The 17,531-nt window shown below is 40.7% G+C and overlaps 1 protein-coding gene across 1 annotated transcript; it reads right to left on the reverse strand.

Annotated features, from left to right (window-relative positions):
* Positions 1–341: 341 nt before the first annotated feature.
* SKP1 (S-phase kinase associated protein 1) lies at positions 342–15,940 on the reverse strand. Its single transcript, XM_032837552.1, has 6 exons — positions 15,861–15,940; positions 12,609–12,705; positions 7,336–7,409; positions 3,544–3,687; positions 1,902–2,042; positions 342–1,242 (listed from the first exon to the last, which is right to left on the reverse strand). The coding sequence occupies exons 2-6, from the start codon at positions 12,703–12,705 to the stop codon at positions 1,207–1,209; spliced, it is 492 nt and encodes a 163-aa protein (XP_032693443.1). The 5' UTR covers positions 15,861–15,940; the 3' UTR covers positions 342–1,206.
* Between the last annotated feature and the right edge of the window lie 1,591 nt (positions 15,941–17,531).

The following is a 17,531-nucleotide window of genomic DNA, read 5'->3' on the forward strand; positions in this document are numbered from 1 at the left end:
GGGAAAGCAAGAAAAAAGGGAACACAAGGAGGAAAGAAAGGGACATAATATTTGTAAGCCATCTCAAACACCAGGACAACTTTGTTCTACTGTAAACAGGGACAGTGCAGTTCTGTACAGCCACACACACCAGTTAAGAACTGAAGCACTAGTTCCAGTGAACCAGAACATGACAATCAGGAGAGACATAAGTCTATCAGAACCCAGCTGCTAGGTCAGCAGCCTCCAGCAAGCTAGGACATGAACTTCCTGCAAGCTGTCTCCGGCTACATGACCACACATATACTTAACTCATTTATAAGTGAAGAGACACAGTTAGGTACAAATAAGCAAACCATTTGCCACCTACTACATAACTTATTTTTTATTGAAAGTATCTTGCATTCGTGATGGATGCTTTCTAGGTTTTTCCAGACACTTTAACGTTAAAGGTTAAATTATTTTTCTTACATGCAAGTAGTGTGGAAGTTTCCCCCACATGGGATCACTGATTATAAAAAGATGACACACCGCATGGGTTATTTGTCTTTTTTAATCGAAAAGCTAACAGACTGGCTAGTTACATTTCCCCCCGAACCACAAATTTAGTAGTAACTCAGTCTCTAGCCAACATATTCAAAGCCAAGAATTAAAAATGCAAAAACAAGTCCTTAGATCCAATTAAGGGAGCCCTGCTACATACAGGCTAATCAATACCAGTGGTACTCCTTGACTCCAGGAAGCTGGAAGACACCCTAATAATCCCACTCAAAGCATTTACCTCAAGTAGCCTTTTTCCAGTTTCCAACTCATGAATAAAGATAATACGTTGTTAATTCTATTTCAGAAAACTTTTTTCAACTTGTTTTATTTACAGTGCCAACTTTTAAAAGGTCATTAAACTAAAGTTAACTAGACAATAAACTAGGCAGAAATCGCTTTACAAAGAGAGGGAAAGCCCAAAATGCCACCTTCTACAGAGAACTCACAGTTCAGGTTTATTTAGAGCAAAGAAAAAAAAACTTTTGATCGTACTAGAAGAAACTCAGCCATAAGTTTGGAATCTGTACTCAAACTACACATGCAAGGAGGGCAATATTCTGCTTAAACAACTGATTCGCTGCTGCCATTTGTCTACTGTTTGTCTAATATTAACAATTATAAACAGAGCAGTGCAACTAGTACTTGGAACAATCCTTACAGTGTTACAGTGTCAGGCATAACATTTCACTTCTCTTCACACCACTGGTTCTCTTTGCGTACCTAGAAGAGACAGATATAAGGAAGTACCTTAAGTAGTCTTAAGACTACTACCTAATGATTCATTAACAGCCTGTGAGGAGGGTCACAAAGGGACAGATGGAAAACTAGAAAAATATCCAGTTACGAGTATACCTCCTTACCCTTCTTCGCCTCCCTAGGTTTTTATTCTGCCCTGCTGAAATCATCAAAAAAGCAAAGGCAATGGGCAATTAAAGTTTCAGACACCAGAGCTAACAGCAAATTCAAATACTTCATTCACATTATTTCAGTTTGTAGCTGTGTCTCCCATTCACAAGTCTTAGCTTTCAAGTATCCTGGCAGAACACCCACAGGGGTTGCTATTCTGAAGTCACACAGTTATGGGTTACCTTTAAGGTCCCAGGTGCCCAAACCAGGAACTGTGAAGGAGGAAATACCAAAGAGCCCCTATGGTTGAAAACTAATTGTTCTTATGCTTATACAAGAGCAGTAGCATATAAGTGGTTAGACTCAAAGACAGGCCAGTCTCTCAACAAGAGTATTTTTATGACAGAGAAAGTACCTATTACCATCCTTCAAATCAAGTCTCCTTGATAGAGACACATCTTCTCCAGGCATGTTTTGAGTTTTGTTTTGTTTTTTTAAAGCATGTGATCAGAAACAAGCCGTGAGCAACCTACCTGGGCTTCCTCTTCTTCAGTAAAGTCATTTTTGATATTGAAGGTCTTGCGGATCTCCTCAGGAGTTTTCCCCTTGATCATATTGGCAACAGTCTTGCATGTTACATCAAGCAAACCTTTGATGTCTAAGTAGTTCGCAGCCTGGAAGTGATTGTTTTCATTAAAGTATATGTGATGTTTTAAACTAAATCCAAGGTTAGTGACTGTAAATCCATACCTAATTAAGCTAAAAATACTAGTTAAGATTGTGAAATTAAAGGGAAAATCAGCTTCTTCTGTGAAATATTTTCATACATCCCCTTCGTTACACCTTCTATAATAGGGAGTCTTGCTGCTGGCTTAAGCAAACCACACTACCTTAAATGGTGAAGAATGGCCACTACTTGTGGGTGTGTTTATGTGTGTTCTCATGGGCACACAAGCACCACATGGCAAATCTTGACAAAAATATTTAAAGAGGCAGAAGCAGTAACAGCATTGCATTTTACTGATCTTCTCAAAGAATAAGCTTTTGGATTCTTTGGTTTTCTCTGTTTTCTGTTTATATAGATTTCTGCTCTTACCTTTAACATTTCCTTTCTTTGGGTTTCATTTCATCTTTGATTAGTTTAAAGTAAAAACTTAGATCACGGATTTGAAAATTTTTTTCCTTTCCTTTTTTCTTTAATGAAACTTTTCTTCTTTTCCAATATAGGTGTTTCAGCTACTAACTTCCCTCTGAATACTACTTCAGCTACATCTCACACATTCTCATAAGTTGGGTTTTATTTCCATTCATATCAAAATACTTTCTGGCATAACATTTCTAATTCTCTCTTCCAATTTTTCTTTCGATTTCTTCTTTGACTCATAAGTTACTGAGAAGTTACTTAAATTTTTCCAGATAGCTTTTGCTCATGGACTTCTAATTTAATTTCACTGTGATTGGAAATCACAGTGTGCATGCCTTGAATCCTTTCAAATTTGAGACTTGTTTTTTACCTCTAACATGCCGATCTTAATTGTATACACCTGACGATGTATTCTGCTGTCAAGAGATTTAATGTTCTATAAATGTCTATCAGAACAAGTTTGTCAATAGTATTATTCAAAACTTCTATATCCTTCCTCATTCTACTTGTTTTATCAATTAAGGGGAGACAGCAGACAGTGGATTTATCTATTTATCCTTTGAGTTCTATTAGTTTTTGTTTCACTTTTTGGAAATTCTTTTAGCATTTAGGACTATACTAGCCTCTTAATAATGGACTGATCCCTTTATCATTATGCAATGACCCTCTTTAGCCTCAGTAATATTCTTTGCTCTGAAATCTACTTTAAAATATTCACTGCAGTTTTCTTTTGATTAGTAGTAGCGTAATTTACTCTTCCACCCTGTAAAACTAAGTGTGTCTTTAAAGTGGGTGTTCTGGAGACAGCATAGCTGAATCTTTTTTTTCTTAATCCAAAGTGATAATCTGTACCCTTGACTTGTGTCTAGACCATTTGCATTTGACGTGATTGTTAATATGTGAATTTAAATATATCACTGCATTTGAGTTTAGAGAGAATTAAAGTTCAGTAACAATGAATTTAACAAACTCTGTTACAAGTGATAAGGCTCTGAACTAGAGATATCTTAAAGAATGCATTAAAAACATACCAGAATAAGTTCAAACAGTGTTCCTTGGTCAACTTTCAGGAATTCTTGGTCCCAAACAGGGATATCATCTGTCCGCTTTTCTTTGTTCTCATCATCCTCAGGAGGAGGGGGGTCATCCTTGTGGTGGGTGCACCACTGAATGACCTGGAACAAAGAGAGTTCATTCCTTTGTGGTACTCGTTCCACTACCGGGGCAGAGTTATTCCTACAATGGGCTAAGAGCTAGCTAGAAGCTGACCTGAGTAAGCAAATTACTGGCTGAGCTTGAAAAGCAAAACCAAAGCTTGAGGAATCTTCACAACCCTAGAGGCTAAAACATCTTAAAAAAAAAACCAGGCAGAGAGATTACTTCGACCACATTAAAAAGCTCCTGCGCAAAAAAAAAAAATACATGAAGTCAGACAGGATTATGAGTGGAAAATATGTGCAACATGAATAAGCAGCAATAGATTACCCTCTAGAACATAAATCTTAAAAATCACTAAAAAGTGGGCACCTGGCTGGCTCAGTCAGCAGAGCACGTGACTCTTGATTTCAGGACCTTGAGTCTGAGCCCCACGTTGCTTGGAAAAAAACCAGTTCAGGTCATGATCCCAGAGTCTTGGGATTGAGCCTGCATCAGGCTCCCTACCCAGGCTCTCCCACTCCCCCTGCTTGTGTTCCCTCTCTCGCCATCTCTCTCTCTGTTATACTTGATCTTAGTTAGCCAAAAGGCCGAGAAGCGATCTCTCGCTCTCTGTTACAAAAAATAAAATCCTGGGGCGCCTGGGTGGCTCAGTGGGTTAAAGCCACTGACTTCGGCTCATGATCCCAGAGTCCTGGGATCGAGCCCCGTATCGGGCTCTCTGCTCCGTGGGGAGCCTGCTTCCCCCTCTCTCTCCCTCTGCCTGCCTCTCTGCCTACTTGTGATCTCTGTCAAATAAATAAACAAAATCTTAAAAAAAAAAAAATTAAAAAAAGTTAAAACAAAAAAAAAAGAACAAAGAAGTAAACATATATCAAGTTTCAGGAAGCAGGTTAGACCACATGTGCCATCAGAAAGACCAAAATCAACACTAAAAGTGTTAAGTTGTGGAATCTGGGTGGTAGGGTATTTGCTGTGTAATATCACTTTTCTGTATGATTAAATTTAGTTCATAGTACATAATGCTAGAGAAATAATGCTGAAAAAATGGCAGAGCTGAGAAATTATACTGTTAGGAGATAAAAAAAGGAAGTACTATTTCTGGAAGAAAAAGCCAAAATACGAGTCTTTATGAAATAAACAGTATCTTTTTAAGAAGTATTCCAGTTGTGTAAGAAAAAAACAGCAATTAGTATTAGTTTACATAGGCATTAAAAATAACTCTTAAAAGAGTATTAAGAAATTAATGTTGATTATTCTTACTTGAGGGGGTTTCAGGTCCGATAGAGACAAGGATGGGAGATTTTACGGTGTACTTTTACAGTTTTTAGATCATTTAATTATTAATGCATAAGCTTAAATATGCCTAAGACTTAATAATGCAAACAGATTTAAAAAACTTACTCTCAGAAGAGGCTCTATATCACCCAGCCCATCAACTGACCTTCTGTACTAACTCCTTGCTTATTCATTATGCTCCAGTCAGCACACGTGCCTCCCCACCTTTCCTCAAAAGGTAGAGCATGCTCTTGTCTTGGGGTCACTGCACTTGTTCCCAATGCCCACAATTCTCTTCCTCCACATATTCATCTCTTTATTCAAAGATCAACTTCTCGGGTGCCTGGGTGGCTCAGCGGGTTAAGCCTCTGCTTTCGGCTCAGGTCATGATCTCAGGCTCTCTGCTCAGCAGGGAGCCTGCTTCTTCCTCTCTCTCTCTGCCTACTTGTGATCTCTATCAAATAAATAAAATCTTCAGGAGAAAAAAAAAAGATCAACTTCTCAGTAAGACATTTCCTGACCACCTTATTTTAAAAATTGCTAACTCTCCACCAATCAACCCACTTATAATCCATAGCTTTCCCATCTGACATATTTCTTACATTATACATTTCCCCCCGTTTTAGAATGTTAATTCCCTAAGGGCAAAGATTGTCTCTGGTTCACTGCTATATCTCCAGCACCTAAAAAATACCAGCACTTGAATGAGTGCAAACATAAGTCCTTCTAGATGCACTTTACTTTAGTATAAAATATAATGTTAATTGCAAGACAAAACCCAGAAGCTCTAACTATATAAAATATAAAGCTTCTAAACCATAAAACACTGTAAAATGACATAAGAGAACACAAAGTGATAGAAATGCTATATAAATGACTCCTATAAAAAGCCCACTAAAGGGGCACCTGGGTGGCTCAGTGGGTTAAGCCTCTGCCTTCAACTCAGGTCATGATCTCAGGGTCCTGGGATCAAGTCCCGCATAGGGCTTTCTGCTCAGCAGGGAGCCTGCTTCCCCCTCTCTCCGCCTGCCTCTCTGCCTACTTGTGATCTCAGTGTGTCATATAAATAAATAAAATCTTTAAAAAAATTTTTTTTTAAATTTAAAATCTTAAAAAAAAAGCCCACTAGACTACAAAATGGATGAACGTTGAAAACATTATGCAAAGTAAAATAAACCAGAAACAAAAAGACAAATATTGTATAATCCCACTTTAGAAGGTACCCTCAACAGTCCAATTCATAGAGACAGAGAACAGAATAGTGGTTACAAGGGGCTGGAGGCAGGGAGTATTGAGGAGTTGTTTAAAGGGTACAGTTTCAGTTTGCAATGATGAAAATTTTCTGGAGACAGTGAGTCATGGTGATTGCACAGCAGTGCAAATGTATTTAATGCCACTGAACTGTCCACGTAAGGAAGTTAAAAATGGTAATTTTTATGTTATGTATTTATAACAATTTTTCAAAAGCCCGTAAAAAACACATGCAAGGGAAAACAAAGAAGAAAATATAAATGGTCAGTAACATGTGTAAAAAATGTTCAGGCTTAGAGAATCACTTTTTAACCCAGTTCAGGGCAATTAAAAGAACTGATAATAGTCAATTATGGTAAGATATGAAAAAAATATGCAGCACAGCTGCATCTCACACCAGAGTCAAGAGAAAGTAGAAGATGAAATTGCATATGGCTAATGACTTTTGAAAATCTCCGAGAAAAGGGCCAAATGGAACCACCATTCCCATTTCTAAGCCTAGTTAATTTCCTCTGCCTTGTAAAAATTGGGTGCTGTTTCTCCAAATGAGTATCCCATTAAATACCTGGTTCTGTTATGGAGCCATGTGCCCTGGAACACTAAGATTCTATTCTGTCAAGAGCCTTTTGTGCTTAAAACACAAGGTAAGGTGATCAAGGGTGGGGATACATTTGTTCTCAAGCTTCTTTGACGCTATAGCTATCCAGTGGACAAACAAAAAGATTTTTCCTTTTTGCTAAGCACATACAGCCATACTTCAGTAATTTAAATGTTACTCAAAAAGACTACAAAACTACCCCTGAAACAAGTAATACATTATATGTTAATCAAAAAACAACAAAAGACTACAGAACTCAGGGTGACTAGGTGGCGCAGTCAGTTTAAGTGTCCGACTCTTGATCTCAGCTCAGGTCTTGATGTCAGGGTGCTAAGTTCAAGCCCCACATTGGGCTCTGCACTGGAGATGGAACCTACTCAAAAAAAACAAAAACAAAAACTACACAAATCAAATATTCACAGGGCCTAATTAAATAATTACAACAGACATTTAGAGTCCTAATCCGCAGTATAGGAAGACCGCCCAGATGTTCAATGACAAAAGAAATGTGCATATTCAAGTACACAGTTTGTTGCTTTACCTTTTTTAATATTGCTGCATTAACATTTGGTAGAGGAACTGGATCATCATCTCCTTCATCGTCCATTCCCAAATCTAAGAAAACCAAGAGACTTGTCATTATTTCCCAATTCTAATATTTACACCAACCAAATATCTCAAACAAGTAACAAACATGAAAAGTATTCTACTTAAAATAGTTTTCTTATGAGCATTTAAAAACTAGCAGTTCCTGATAAGAGGTCCATAAACCACACAAAACTATATAAAGTTGTATGAGTAGACAAACACAGGAATATTACATAAACAGAATCCTTAATGAGGAAGAAAATAACAAAGGGACTGAGATGACTAGAAAGCCATGTGGGCTGGAGGCATCAAATCCAGACCATTATCCTTACTTTTTATACCAAAATCTCTAGATGGGCAGCATTTAGAAAAACAGAATAAAAAGCATTTCAAGTAACGGAATCTCAATCTGTTAAAACCCGAAGCCCAAATATGTATATATACATACACAACAAATCATGCAGCCACTGACAAAAATAAGGCAGGCAGCTCCATAAATACTTGGTAGGATTTCAGGATTAAAGCTGTTAAAAGCCAGGTATAAGAAAATGTTATCTGAATAAAAATGGGTATAGACATATATACTTATTTAAAAATATATATTTTTTTTAATATTAATAAATGAGATCATTTATTTGACAGAGAGAGCACATGCACAAGCAGGGAGAGCAGGAGAGGGTGAAGCAGACTCCCCGATGAGCAGGGAGCTGGTACATGGGGCTTGATCCCAGGACCCTGGGAACATGACCTGAGGCAAAGGCGGACATTTAACTGAGCCACCCAGGTGCCCCTACGCTTATATATTTAGATTTAAAATATCTCCAGAAGTATACATAACAAATTATTAATATTACGTGTAGGGAAGTTAACAACAATGTGGGTTGAGGGATTCAATTTCAATGTATACCCATTATTCATCATATACATATTATCTATAATTTTGAATCTACAGGTTGTTCCGATAAAAAGCCTAACTTTCAAATTCTCAAAGTGATTGGTTAAGTTCAAAGAAAAAAATTAAAATTAAAATCCCTATTATGTAAAGATTCTAAATAAGACTATTTTTTCACGCCAAATGTGTCTGTCCTCCAGTTTCTACATTACTTAAAAAAGAGCTGCCCACAGTTAATTAGTAGTTAGCAAGTACCAATATTAGAGACCAAAAAGTTACTTCAGCTCTATACTGCTTATAGCTGAGTATCAGTTATGCTGACATGGCCAGTGTTCAGTCAAACCATTTAAATTTTTGATAGCTAACAGGTGTCCTAGGCAGTGGAGAGTCAGCAATGAATATGGAAGGATAGAAAAGAACTGTAACAATTTTAGATAGAACTGCTCAAGATGTCTCACTGACAAGATGATACTGTGTAGTAAAATCCTAAAGGAGAGAGAACACCTAAGCAGTAGAAGTCATAAACACAAAGGCCTTCTGAGAGGACATTCTGGCATGTTCTATTAACACTAAAGCAATCTAGTGTTGCTAGAGCATGGTTAGCAAGGGTGAAAGAACTAGATGAGACCAGTGACAGGAGACCTGACGATAACAGGGTCTCGAACATTTTTGGCGACTGTGTTGGGAAGAGATGGCAGTGAGGAGCAGAGAAAAGAGGGAAATCAACTATGGGGCTGTCAATAATCCTAGCACAAGATGGTGGCCTATACAGGTTTACAGCTATGGAAGAAGAAATGATCCAATTCTCTATGCATTTTGATGGTAGAGGCAAAAAGATTTGCCAACAGATGGCAAGTACAATGTGAGTAAGGGAAGACTAAGGTTTATGACATGAGGAACTCAATGGATGAAACTGCCACTGGAGTTGCCATTAACTGATATGGGGAAGGCTATCAGAGAACTGTTATTTTGAAGGGCTGGGAATTAAGAACTTAGTTTCCTAAGTCTGAGGTACCTATAAAGGCATACAAATAGACCAAGCAGTTAAATACGCCAAGTCTAGGGACACCTGGGTGGCTCAGTTGGTTGGGCGGCTGCCTTCGGCTCGGGTCATGATCCCAGGGTCCTGGGATCGAGTCCCACATAGGGCTCCTTGCTCAGCAGGGAGCCTGCTTCTCCCTCTGCCTCTGCCTCTCTGTCTGCCTGTGCTCGCTCGCTCTCTCTCCCTCTGTCCCTGACAAATAAATAAATAAAACCTTTTAAAAATAAATAAATAAATAAATACGCCAAGTCTAAAAATCAAAAGAGGATAGTTTGGGGAACTGATGTATAGATAGCTTATAACACTATCAGTCTAAGTGAGATAACCAAGGAAACGAAGGAGTATAAGTATAATGAAAAGGTCCAATGATTAAGCCAGTCCTCGGGAACTACCAGCAATAAAGATGAGAAGACAAAAAGCTCAGTAAAGTATCCTGGAAGTGGAATGTAGAAGGGGATGATCAAATGGGGTCAACTGGTCTAGATGAGAAATCAAACAGAAAATGATGCACTTGAGAACATGGAGGCCATTGAGCTTATTAGCAAGAGGTTTCACTGGAGTGGTAAAGAGCAGAGCAGATTCAAAATTTATTTTGTTGGAGAGATGGATCACTCATTTAGTCTCCTCCTTTCTACCAATGTTATTCCCTGATCCCATCTCAACCTAGAGTAAAACTATAAAAATGACTGTGTCAATTTGGACTAAGCCCACTTTTGCTTTTCCTGTACTAGTATGAACTATTCTTAATCAGGAAAGAATAAGAAGTTACACTATATAAAATACTTGTGTTTGGGGAATCAAGATAGTACAGGAAATATAATACAGAAGACCAACTGGTTTAGATCCAAACATTATTTGGAAGAAGGCTTGTAAGTCGTATTAAAAATAAGGGCCTTAGGATCACTTCTCTAGTATTTAAACTAAGAATGCACAAGGTCTTTTCTACTTTTAGACTGAATACACAAGTATCAACAGTCATGCCTTTAAGCTATTTAGTTTCAAGGACTTCTGAAAGACAACTGTATCTTGATACCACATCCTGGACCTGAACAAATCAGTCAATCCACATGTACCCATGCCAAGATTTTCACTTCTGATTATCCTATGATTAGGTTTTATTTCTGTTTTCTAAGGCACAAAAAACTCATAATCAGAGATAATGCAGATGCCAAATTCAACTGACTCCAATCCTGAACAGGCTAGAATTCTATATAAACCACTAGTACTTAAAGCCAATCACCTTTGATGCCCAAAGGCTATGGAAGAAAAGAATCATTTAACTGTTGCTGTCTATCACTCCGCTTGCTTCAGTGATCAAAGGGGGCACGGAAAACCTTCAAGGAGCCCTATGTTCTTACACTAGGCAAATGCCTCTTTGAAGCAGCACAGGAGAGATCAGTGTGCCAGACACCAACGAGATGAAATAAAGAGTACTTTCACTGCCAAAGCAAGTATTCAGGCAGCAATTCTGGTATCAGTTTCCACATCTTCTAGATAAAGCCTTATTCACCTGCCTTTAGGGACATCTGGATTGCTTTCACACTCTTTATTAGTGACCATGCCATAGTTCTTCACTCAACAGGTACTTGATGAACCGTGACTGAAGGATGTACCAAGGCGTTTACAACAAAATAGAAGCCATCTATTTATTTAAGTTACCAGGATACAGAACTCTAAGCACCACATGATTGGTACTAATTACCAAAAGAGTTACACCTTTGGCTTTTATCAGCAAACAGAAGTCACCAGCTTAGAAAATAGAAGACACACACTCTGCAATCTAGCTTCTGCCTCTACCACACCTAATAAATGCCAGTTAAGAAATCCTTACTATGAAATTCCAAATGACCAGAGTGCAGTACATGAATGTGATAATCATTCTGATCACCTCAAAATGCCTCCCTCTACCCTTGGCTTCCATAAATCTTACTCCACTGATTCTCCACTTCTGACTTCTACTTGCTTAATACCTGCCTCCCGTCCCAATATAGCTGACTGCCAACCTCATTTACTCCCATAAATACTCCTATAATCCACCACACAGTCTATGTATCTCCAGAAGTCCACAGCTCAGAGGCCAAGATCCACATACTACTCAACTGCCTAGCAGACTGATAGAAAAATCTTCTGGGAAGTGGGAGGGCGGACGGAACATACCTAACATGGTCACCTCAAAGTCACTTTCCATTTCTCTCAAACCCATTCTTGAGTTTTACCAACTACAGAATCACAATCTCATTCCACACCAATAAACCCCAACTAAAAACCTCAACTCTCCTTTTCGCTAACATAGCTTGTTTACTTTACTTCAAAATAATCTCCCAAAACATTCTAATTTTACTAGATTTGAAAGTACCATCTCACTAGCACTATCCACTGTAGTTTCTCCATAAGCTTGAAAAATAACATCAGCCAAGATGGAATCCAGCACCCCTTGGCACACTACACTAATACACTAATTACACTAATTACATGTGACAGCCTGCCTTGTTTGGTGTCTTTCTCCCTTTCTAGTTTAAAAATTCTTCAAGAACAAAGACTATTTCACACTTACCTTCCTTTGACCCCCATAGCTAGTGCTTCACAGGTAACTTTTCTCTTAAGCAAAGGCTACATGAAAACCTTTCATATCTGAATACCAAAGAGAAGTCTTATTACTGTTAGTTTTTTTTCCACCAATGCTAGAAATCAAATTGTAATGTCTCCATATACTATTAATGTCTACCATTCCACTGGTTAATATTAACTATAACTAAAGTTTCAAAATGTTTCAGGATCTGTTTTCTAACTTTACCTCTTCAATGTGCTGTGTATATGCTTTGTAGCAGTTTCAGAGGAATGACAAAATGGACAAAATGGAAAATTTGGTTAAAAAAAAAAGACATCTCAGTTTACCATCTACTCAGCTTACTTCTCTGTTGAAACAAAGTACTGTATTTAGATACCATACAGGAAGGTATCTCTTTTTCAGAGCCTTTTTTCTCATTAGAAACTGTGAATCCAAATTCACTTGAAACAGAATTGGGCCATTGTCTGATGCTTGGAAATCACTTCAATATTAGCTTATGGTCTTCCCTAGATGAAAAAAATCCATTATTTCAGACAATGCAGAAAGGATGTCCCGTATCAGAAAGATGCAGTTAATTCTTTAATTTAAAAAATGTAAACTTGACTCCTTCATACTTTTGAAGATTTAATGACAAATTGAGCCATGTATAAATTCAATGTTCACGGTTATCTCCAACTAAATATTACTTCCTCTTTCCCTGGCCAAATCTTCTAATAAACTTACCTTCCAACATGGTCTTGATAGTCACAGACTGTTTGGCGATTTCAACATCAACTTCAAATATCTCTCCATCGGAACTCTGCAACTTAATTGAAGGCATCTAAAAAAAAGTATTATATTGAATTTGAAATTTAAGAGAGATTTGTTTCATACATTTCATCAACTAGTCTGTTTTTAGAAATTATGTATAAGGGGAACCTGGGTGGCTCAATGGGTTAAAGCCTCTGCCTTCAGCTCAGGTCATGATCCCAGGGTCCTGGGATCGAGCCCCGAGTTGGGCTCTCTGCTCGGCAGGGAGTCTGCTTCCCCCTTTCTCTCTGCCTGCCTCTCTGCCTACTTGTGATCTCTGTCAAATAAATAAATAAAATCTTTAAAAAAAAAAAGAAAGAAAGAAAAGAAGTTATGTATAAAATCCTAAGGCCATGTAGTTATCTATATAACCCTGTAAAACACTGCAAGTGGTTATTCACAGGCCAGCACAGAAGTGTTGCTATCAATTTTTTCCAAGTATAGCTCCTAGGAACACAAGTTTTTAAGGCTTGCCCTACTGAACTTACTACTGATACAAATTTAAGAGTTACATTCTACATTTTTTTTTACATTCTATATTTTTAATGCAAAATATATTTAAAATAAACTTATTCAGTCTGTGCCTGCATTTTTAAAAAAGTTTATTTATTTTAAAGAGAGCAGGAGAGGAACAATGCATGTGTGCACATACCCACATGAGGGAGGGACAGAGGGAGCAAGAATCTTAAGCAGACTCTGTGTTGAGCATGGAACCCCACACGGGGCTCGATCCCATCACCCTGAGATCATGACTAGAGCCAAAACCAAGACCTGGAGGCTTAACCGACTGCATCACCCAGGGACCCCTTTGCCTGTCTTTCTGCTGTCACTGAATATGGACTATTCTCATCTTTATAGTTAGCTGCCACAATCAACCTGCAAACCAGAGGGTGGTCAGTCCAAAATAAACAAAGCTACCAAATAAAATACAAACTTTCCAATAGTGAGACTTACCATTGAAAAATGAGTTGTGATCCAAACAGGGTATGAGAGTCTTGTTTTATGTTTGCATCAATGTAAAATATACAAAATATTATCTTTAAGAATAAATCTAATCTGCTAAACCAAATAAGGTACTTAAATTTAACAGGCCTTTTTATCTTTCATTACTGACTGTCCAGGTGTCCAAATTTTTCTGCTGAAATCCTCATAGAAATTACCTGTTACTTGCTTCAAAAATGTATTTATTAACTCAGATTAACTGTGAATCATTGGGAAAAAGATACCTCTTAGATAAAAATTAGCTAAGCAATTAACTAAAGGACTTAAGTTCTAGCAAAAACTAAAACAAAACAAAAAACAATTCTTTACAATTTAAAGTTCTAAGCAATCAATCTATTTTCAGATTCTTGAGGGAAGAAAGAAGGGCAGCAATACCTGATAATTACTTCATAATCCCTTCAAATATCAAATACAGATTTTAAAAGGACCATGCTTCTCAGGTATTCATTATCCTGCAATGTCACTATTAAGACTGTAGAATTTGGCATTTAAAACATTCCCTACACCTATTTTAGGATCAAAGCCTCCATTAAATCAGTTAAAATATTCATTTGGCTTTTCTTAGACAATTATTTCCATCTCCCAAATAAGCTGTTAGAGGAAGGAAGCAAAAAGGTAAAACTATGTTTTAAAATCAGCCACTGATATATCCTGCTCTCACTCATCCATGTTTGAAGAGAATCAGATTTCACTTTTCAGTTCACAAATATGTCTGTTCCTCCATGTTGCTTAGTGCCTGCCAATAATGCAGTTGTCCTATTCAATAGAGAAGGGCCCAGAGCATAGGATCTTCCCTGTGACAAGGCAATAACAAAAGATACCCCCCAAAGAAATATTTTAACGTGAACCCAATTTTTAATTACAAAACATTCTATACTCTTTTTATATTCCATAGTACTGGAATGAACACTGAAGAAAGACAAGTCTGGCAATACAGTTGATAAAATTTTAAGCACGATGACCATTTCATATTTCTTTCAAATAACTCTTGGTAAATAACCAGATCTGCTTAGTCATAGTCAAATTTCTGTACTAGGTTACTCTTAAGGGAGCTGAGATCTTATTAAATAAGCAGGCAGCAATGGATTAATCTGTAATCGAATGTATTTTGTGATCCCCAACTTAACACTCAAAGAGAAACTTTTTTTAACGTCATAGAGCTAGAATTCAACTCAAAACTGTATTGATAACAGACGAGATCTTGATTTGACATGGCTTGCAAGACAATTCCTAAAGTTCCTTATCTGGAAAATGAATCACCCTCCGTGAATGGCATGAGGTAGATTCTATCAACAACGTAAAGAAAACACCTGTGTTTTCAGTGACCCGAATTCTGACACCTTTTGAAAGCTGAATGGACAAATATGCACTGCTCTGTGACACAGATACACTCTATTGTGAGGCTCTGATGAAAAACCCAAACCCGACCCCAAAACCCAAACCTGAGACCCTTGTCCAAGTCAACCTCCAATTCTTGTAAAACTTAAAGTGTCTGGCTTTGAAAGAATTGGGCTGTCTAAAAGTCACACCACTATGATGAGAACATCTGCTATTTCAACAGTTGTTTCACCAACTCCAGGCTATGGCAAAATAATGGAGAAAAATATTCTGAAGGAGCAAGCAGCCTGCTGGGCAAACGTGCAGCCCAAGCACCGGTGACTAGTAACGCCAGATAAAAGGAAGAGAAAGGATGCGAGCGGAAAATCCAGCGCTCCCAGACTCTCACCGCCACGCTCCTTCCAGACACCAAAACAACAAACGCACGCCCACGCCAGCCTAAGGGCCTCCACTCAAAGCCCCGCCGCCACCCCCACCCTGGGTCCCGGAGGCCGGCAGGCTCACGGCCAAAGGAGGCTCCGGGCCGCCGCCTGGGCCTTGAAGCCGAGCTCCCCGCAGGCGGACACTCGCCCCGTGCGAGGAAGGACCAATCCCGGGCCCGTCTCGCACCTTCTCCCGCTCGCCCGCCAGCCCCTACGCCCACGAGGCGCTATGAGGACGCGCGGCCAGGAGAGGGGCTTGCCGCCACCTCCCGAGAACAGGGTGGGCGACGGGTTCCACTGGGCCTTAGAGAGGCCAGGCCCAGTGCTTCCCGCCTCCGGCAGGCCCAAGCCTCAGCCGTGCGGCCACCCAGCTCGCCAATCTACAGCGCCCCCGCCCCTTCCCGCTCGGTCGGCGGCCACTCACGGTGCTAGGTCTCAGGCCGACTGCGGGTCGGAGGCTGATAAAAACACAGCGGCCTCCGAAACGTTGGGAAAAAAGCGGAGAACAAGGCCACTACGGCGGTGCGGCGCGGCGTCGGCCTTTATAAGAGCGGGCGCAGGCGCGGAGGACCCCGGCGCCCGTGGCGTCACAGAGCGGTGGGGCTGGCCGCCGAGATCGCCTGACGCAGGCAGAGGACGGCGGGGCGGGCAGGCGGCGGGCGCGACGGCGCGGGGGCGGGGCTTCGTTCTCACACAGCCCCCCGCACCCCCGCCCCACCCCACGGCACTCCTGCAAGCGCGGCTCGCTGTCCTGAAAGCAGGAACGCGGGGCTGACTGGGGCACTCTGCAGCCTGCAAGGGTCCTTCAGGCAGGGGCTGGCCTAAGCCGAATTAAAGACCCCAGTCCTGAAAAGCCTAGAAACTGCGAGTGGGTGTGTGGCGCGGAGGACTTCGTGTTGAGGAGGGTGACCCCTTTCGTGATGGGGTGTGGGAACCCGGAGGAAAAATGGCAGATGGGCAATGGCAGTCACCGCTCTGGGATTCCTCTTAGGGTGTCAGTGATATCCCCTGGATCTGGCATGCGTTAGCTCACTCTCCACAATGACCCATGAGGGGCAGTGTGTTGCCCTTTCCCAGCCTTTTTTTTTTTTTTTTTTTTTAAGATTTCTTTCTTTCTTTCTTTTTTTTTTTTAATTTGACAGACAGAGGCCACAAGTAGGCAGAGAGGCAGGCCAGCAGGCTCCCCGCTGAGCAGAGAGCCCGATGCGGGGGCGGGGGGTGGGGGCTCGATCCCAGAACTCTGGGATCATGACCTGAGCCGAAAGCAGAGGCTTTAGCCCACTGAGCCACCCAGGCGCCCCCCTTTCCCAGCTTTATGCCTTAGAACAGATCCAGAACAGCACAGTGTAGTGCTCTTTAGCCTTGTTGCCTACCGTTGTTTTCTAAAGAGGCCTCCAGGCCACAAGAACCGTTGCTGCAGCGAAACCCCAAGTCTGGAAAGGAGGCCTCCCTAGCGGCGAAAATCCATTCACTCAGCAGTCAGGTACTGAGCGAAAACGTGTGTGAGGCAGTCCTGTATGATTCTGGGGGGGAACCAGGCAGCCAGGGTGCAGCGTGCACAGAACTCTTGTATGGGATGCTCCCTGAAGTCCCCTGGGTCCATAGGATGAAACCAACGCTAAAGGAAAGGGGTTAGAGTTCATGGCAAAACACTGCCCCCCTCCCCCCAACCCCGCCTCATGCCATCCAGTCAGAGCTTCTGAGGGACTCCACCCCATTGCTGCTGGGTGAACATTGCCACCCCTCCCTAGGAGACTGAGGCGCCTGGTCTCACCTAACCACCAGGCATGTGATGGGATTCCTGACGCCAGGGAGACAAAAGACACTTCCACACAGGGCCTCCTAAAGAAATCAGAGGCCTGCACCTCTTCTGGGATGGGACTGGGCAGGGAGGCCAAGCAGCTTCTTGGGTTACCAGGTCTTTGTCTACCTGCTGTGGTATCCAGTGTCTGCCAGGTGCCACCGCTGATGGCAGGGAGATGAAAGGACCTAAAGCTCTCATACTTTTTTTCCACAACACAGCCCTCCCCTCTGCAGCTCAGGATTCAGGTCCCCTAGGCAAGGCCCACTGCGGCCCCTTTGCTCCGGCACCCAT

The sequence above is a fragment of the Lontra canadensis genome, unplaced genomic scaffold (assembly GCF_010015895.1).
Source record: "Lontra canadensis isolate GAN:19392208 unplaced genomic scaffold, GSC_riverotter_1.0 scaffold99, whole genome shotgun sequence".
Taxonomy (NCBI): Eukaryota; Metazoa; Chordata; class Mammalia; order Carnivora; family Mustelidae; genus Lontra; species Lontra canadensis.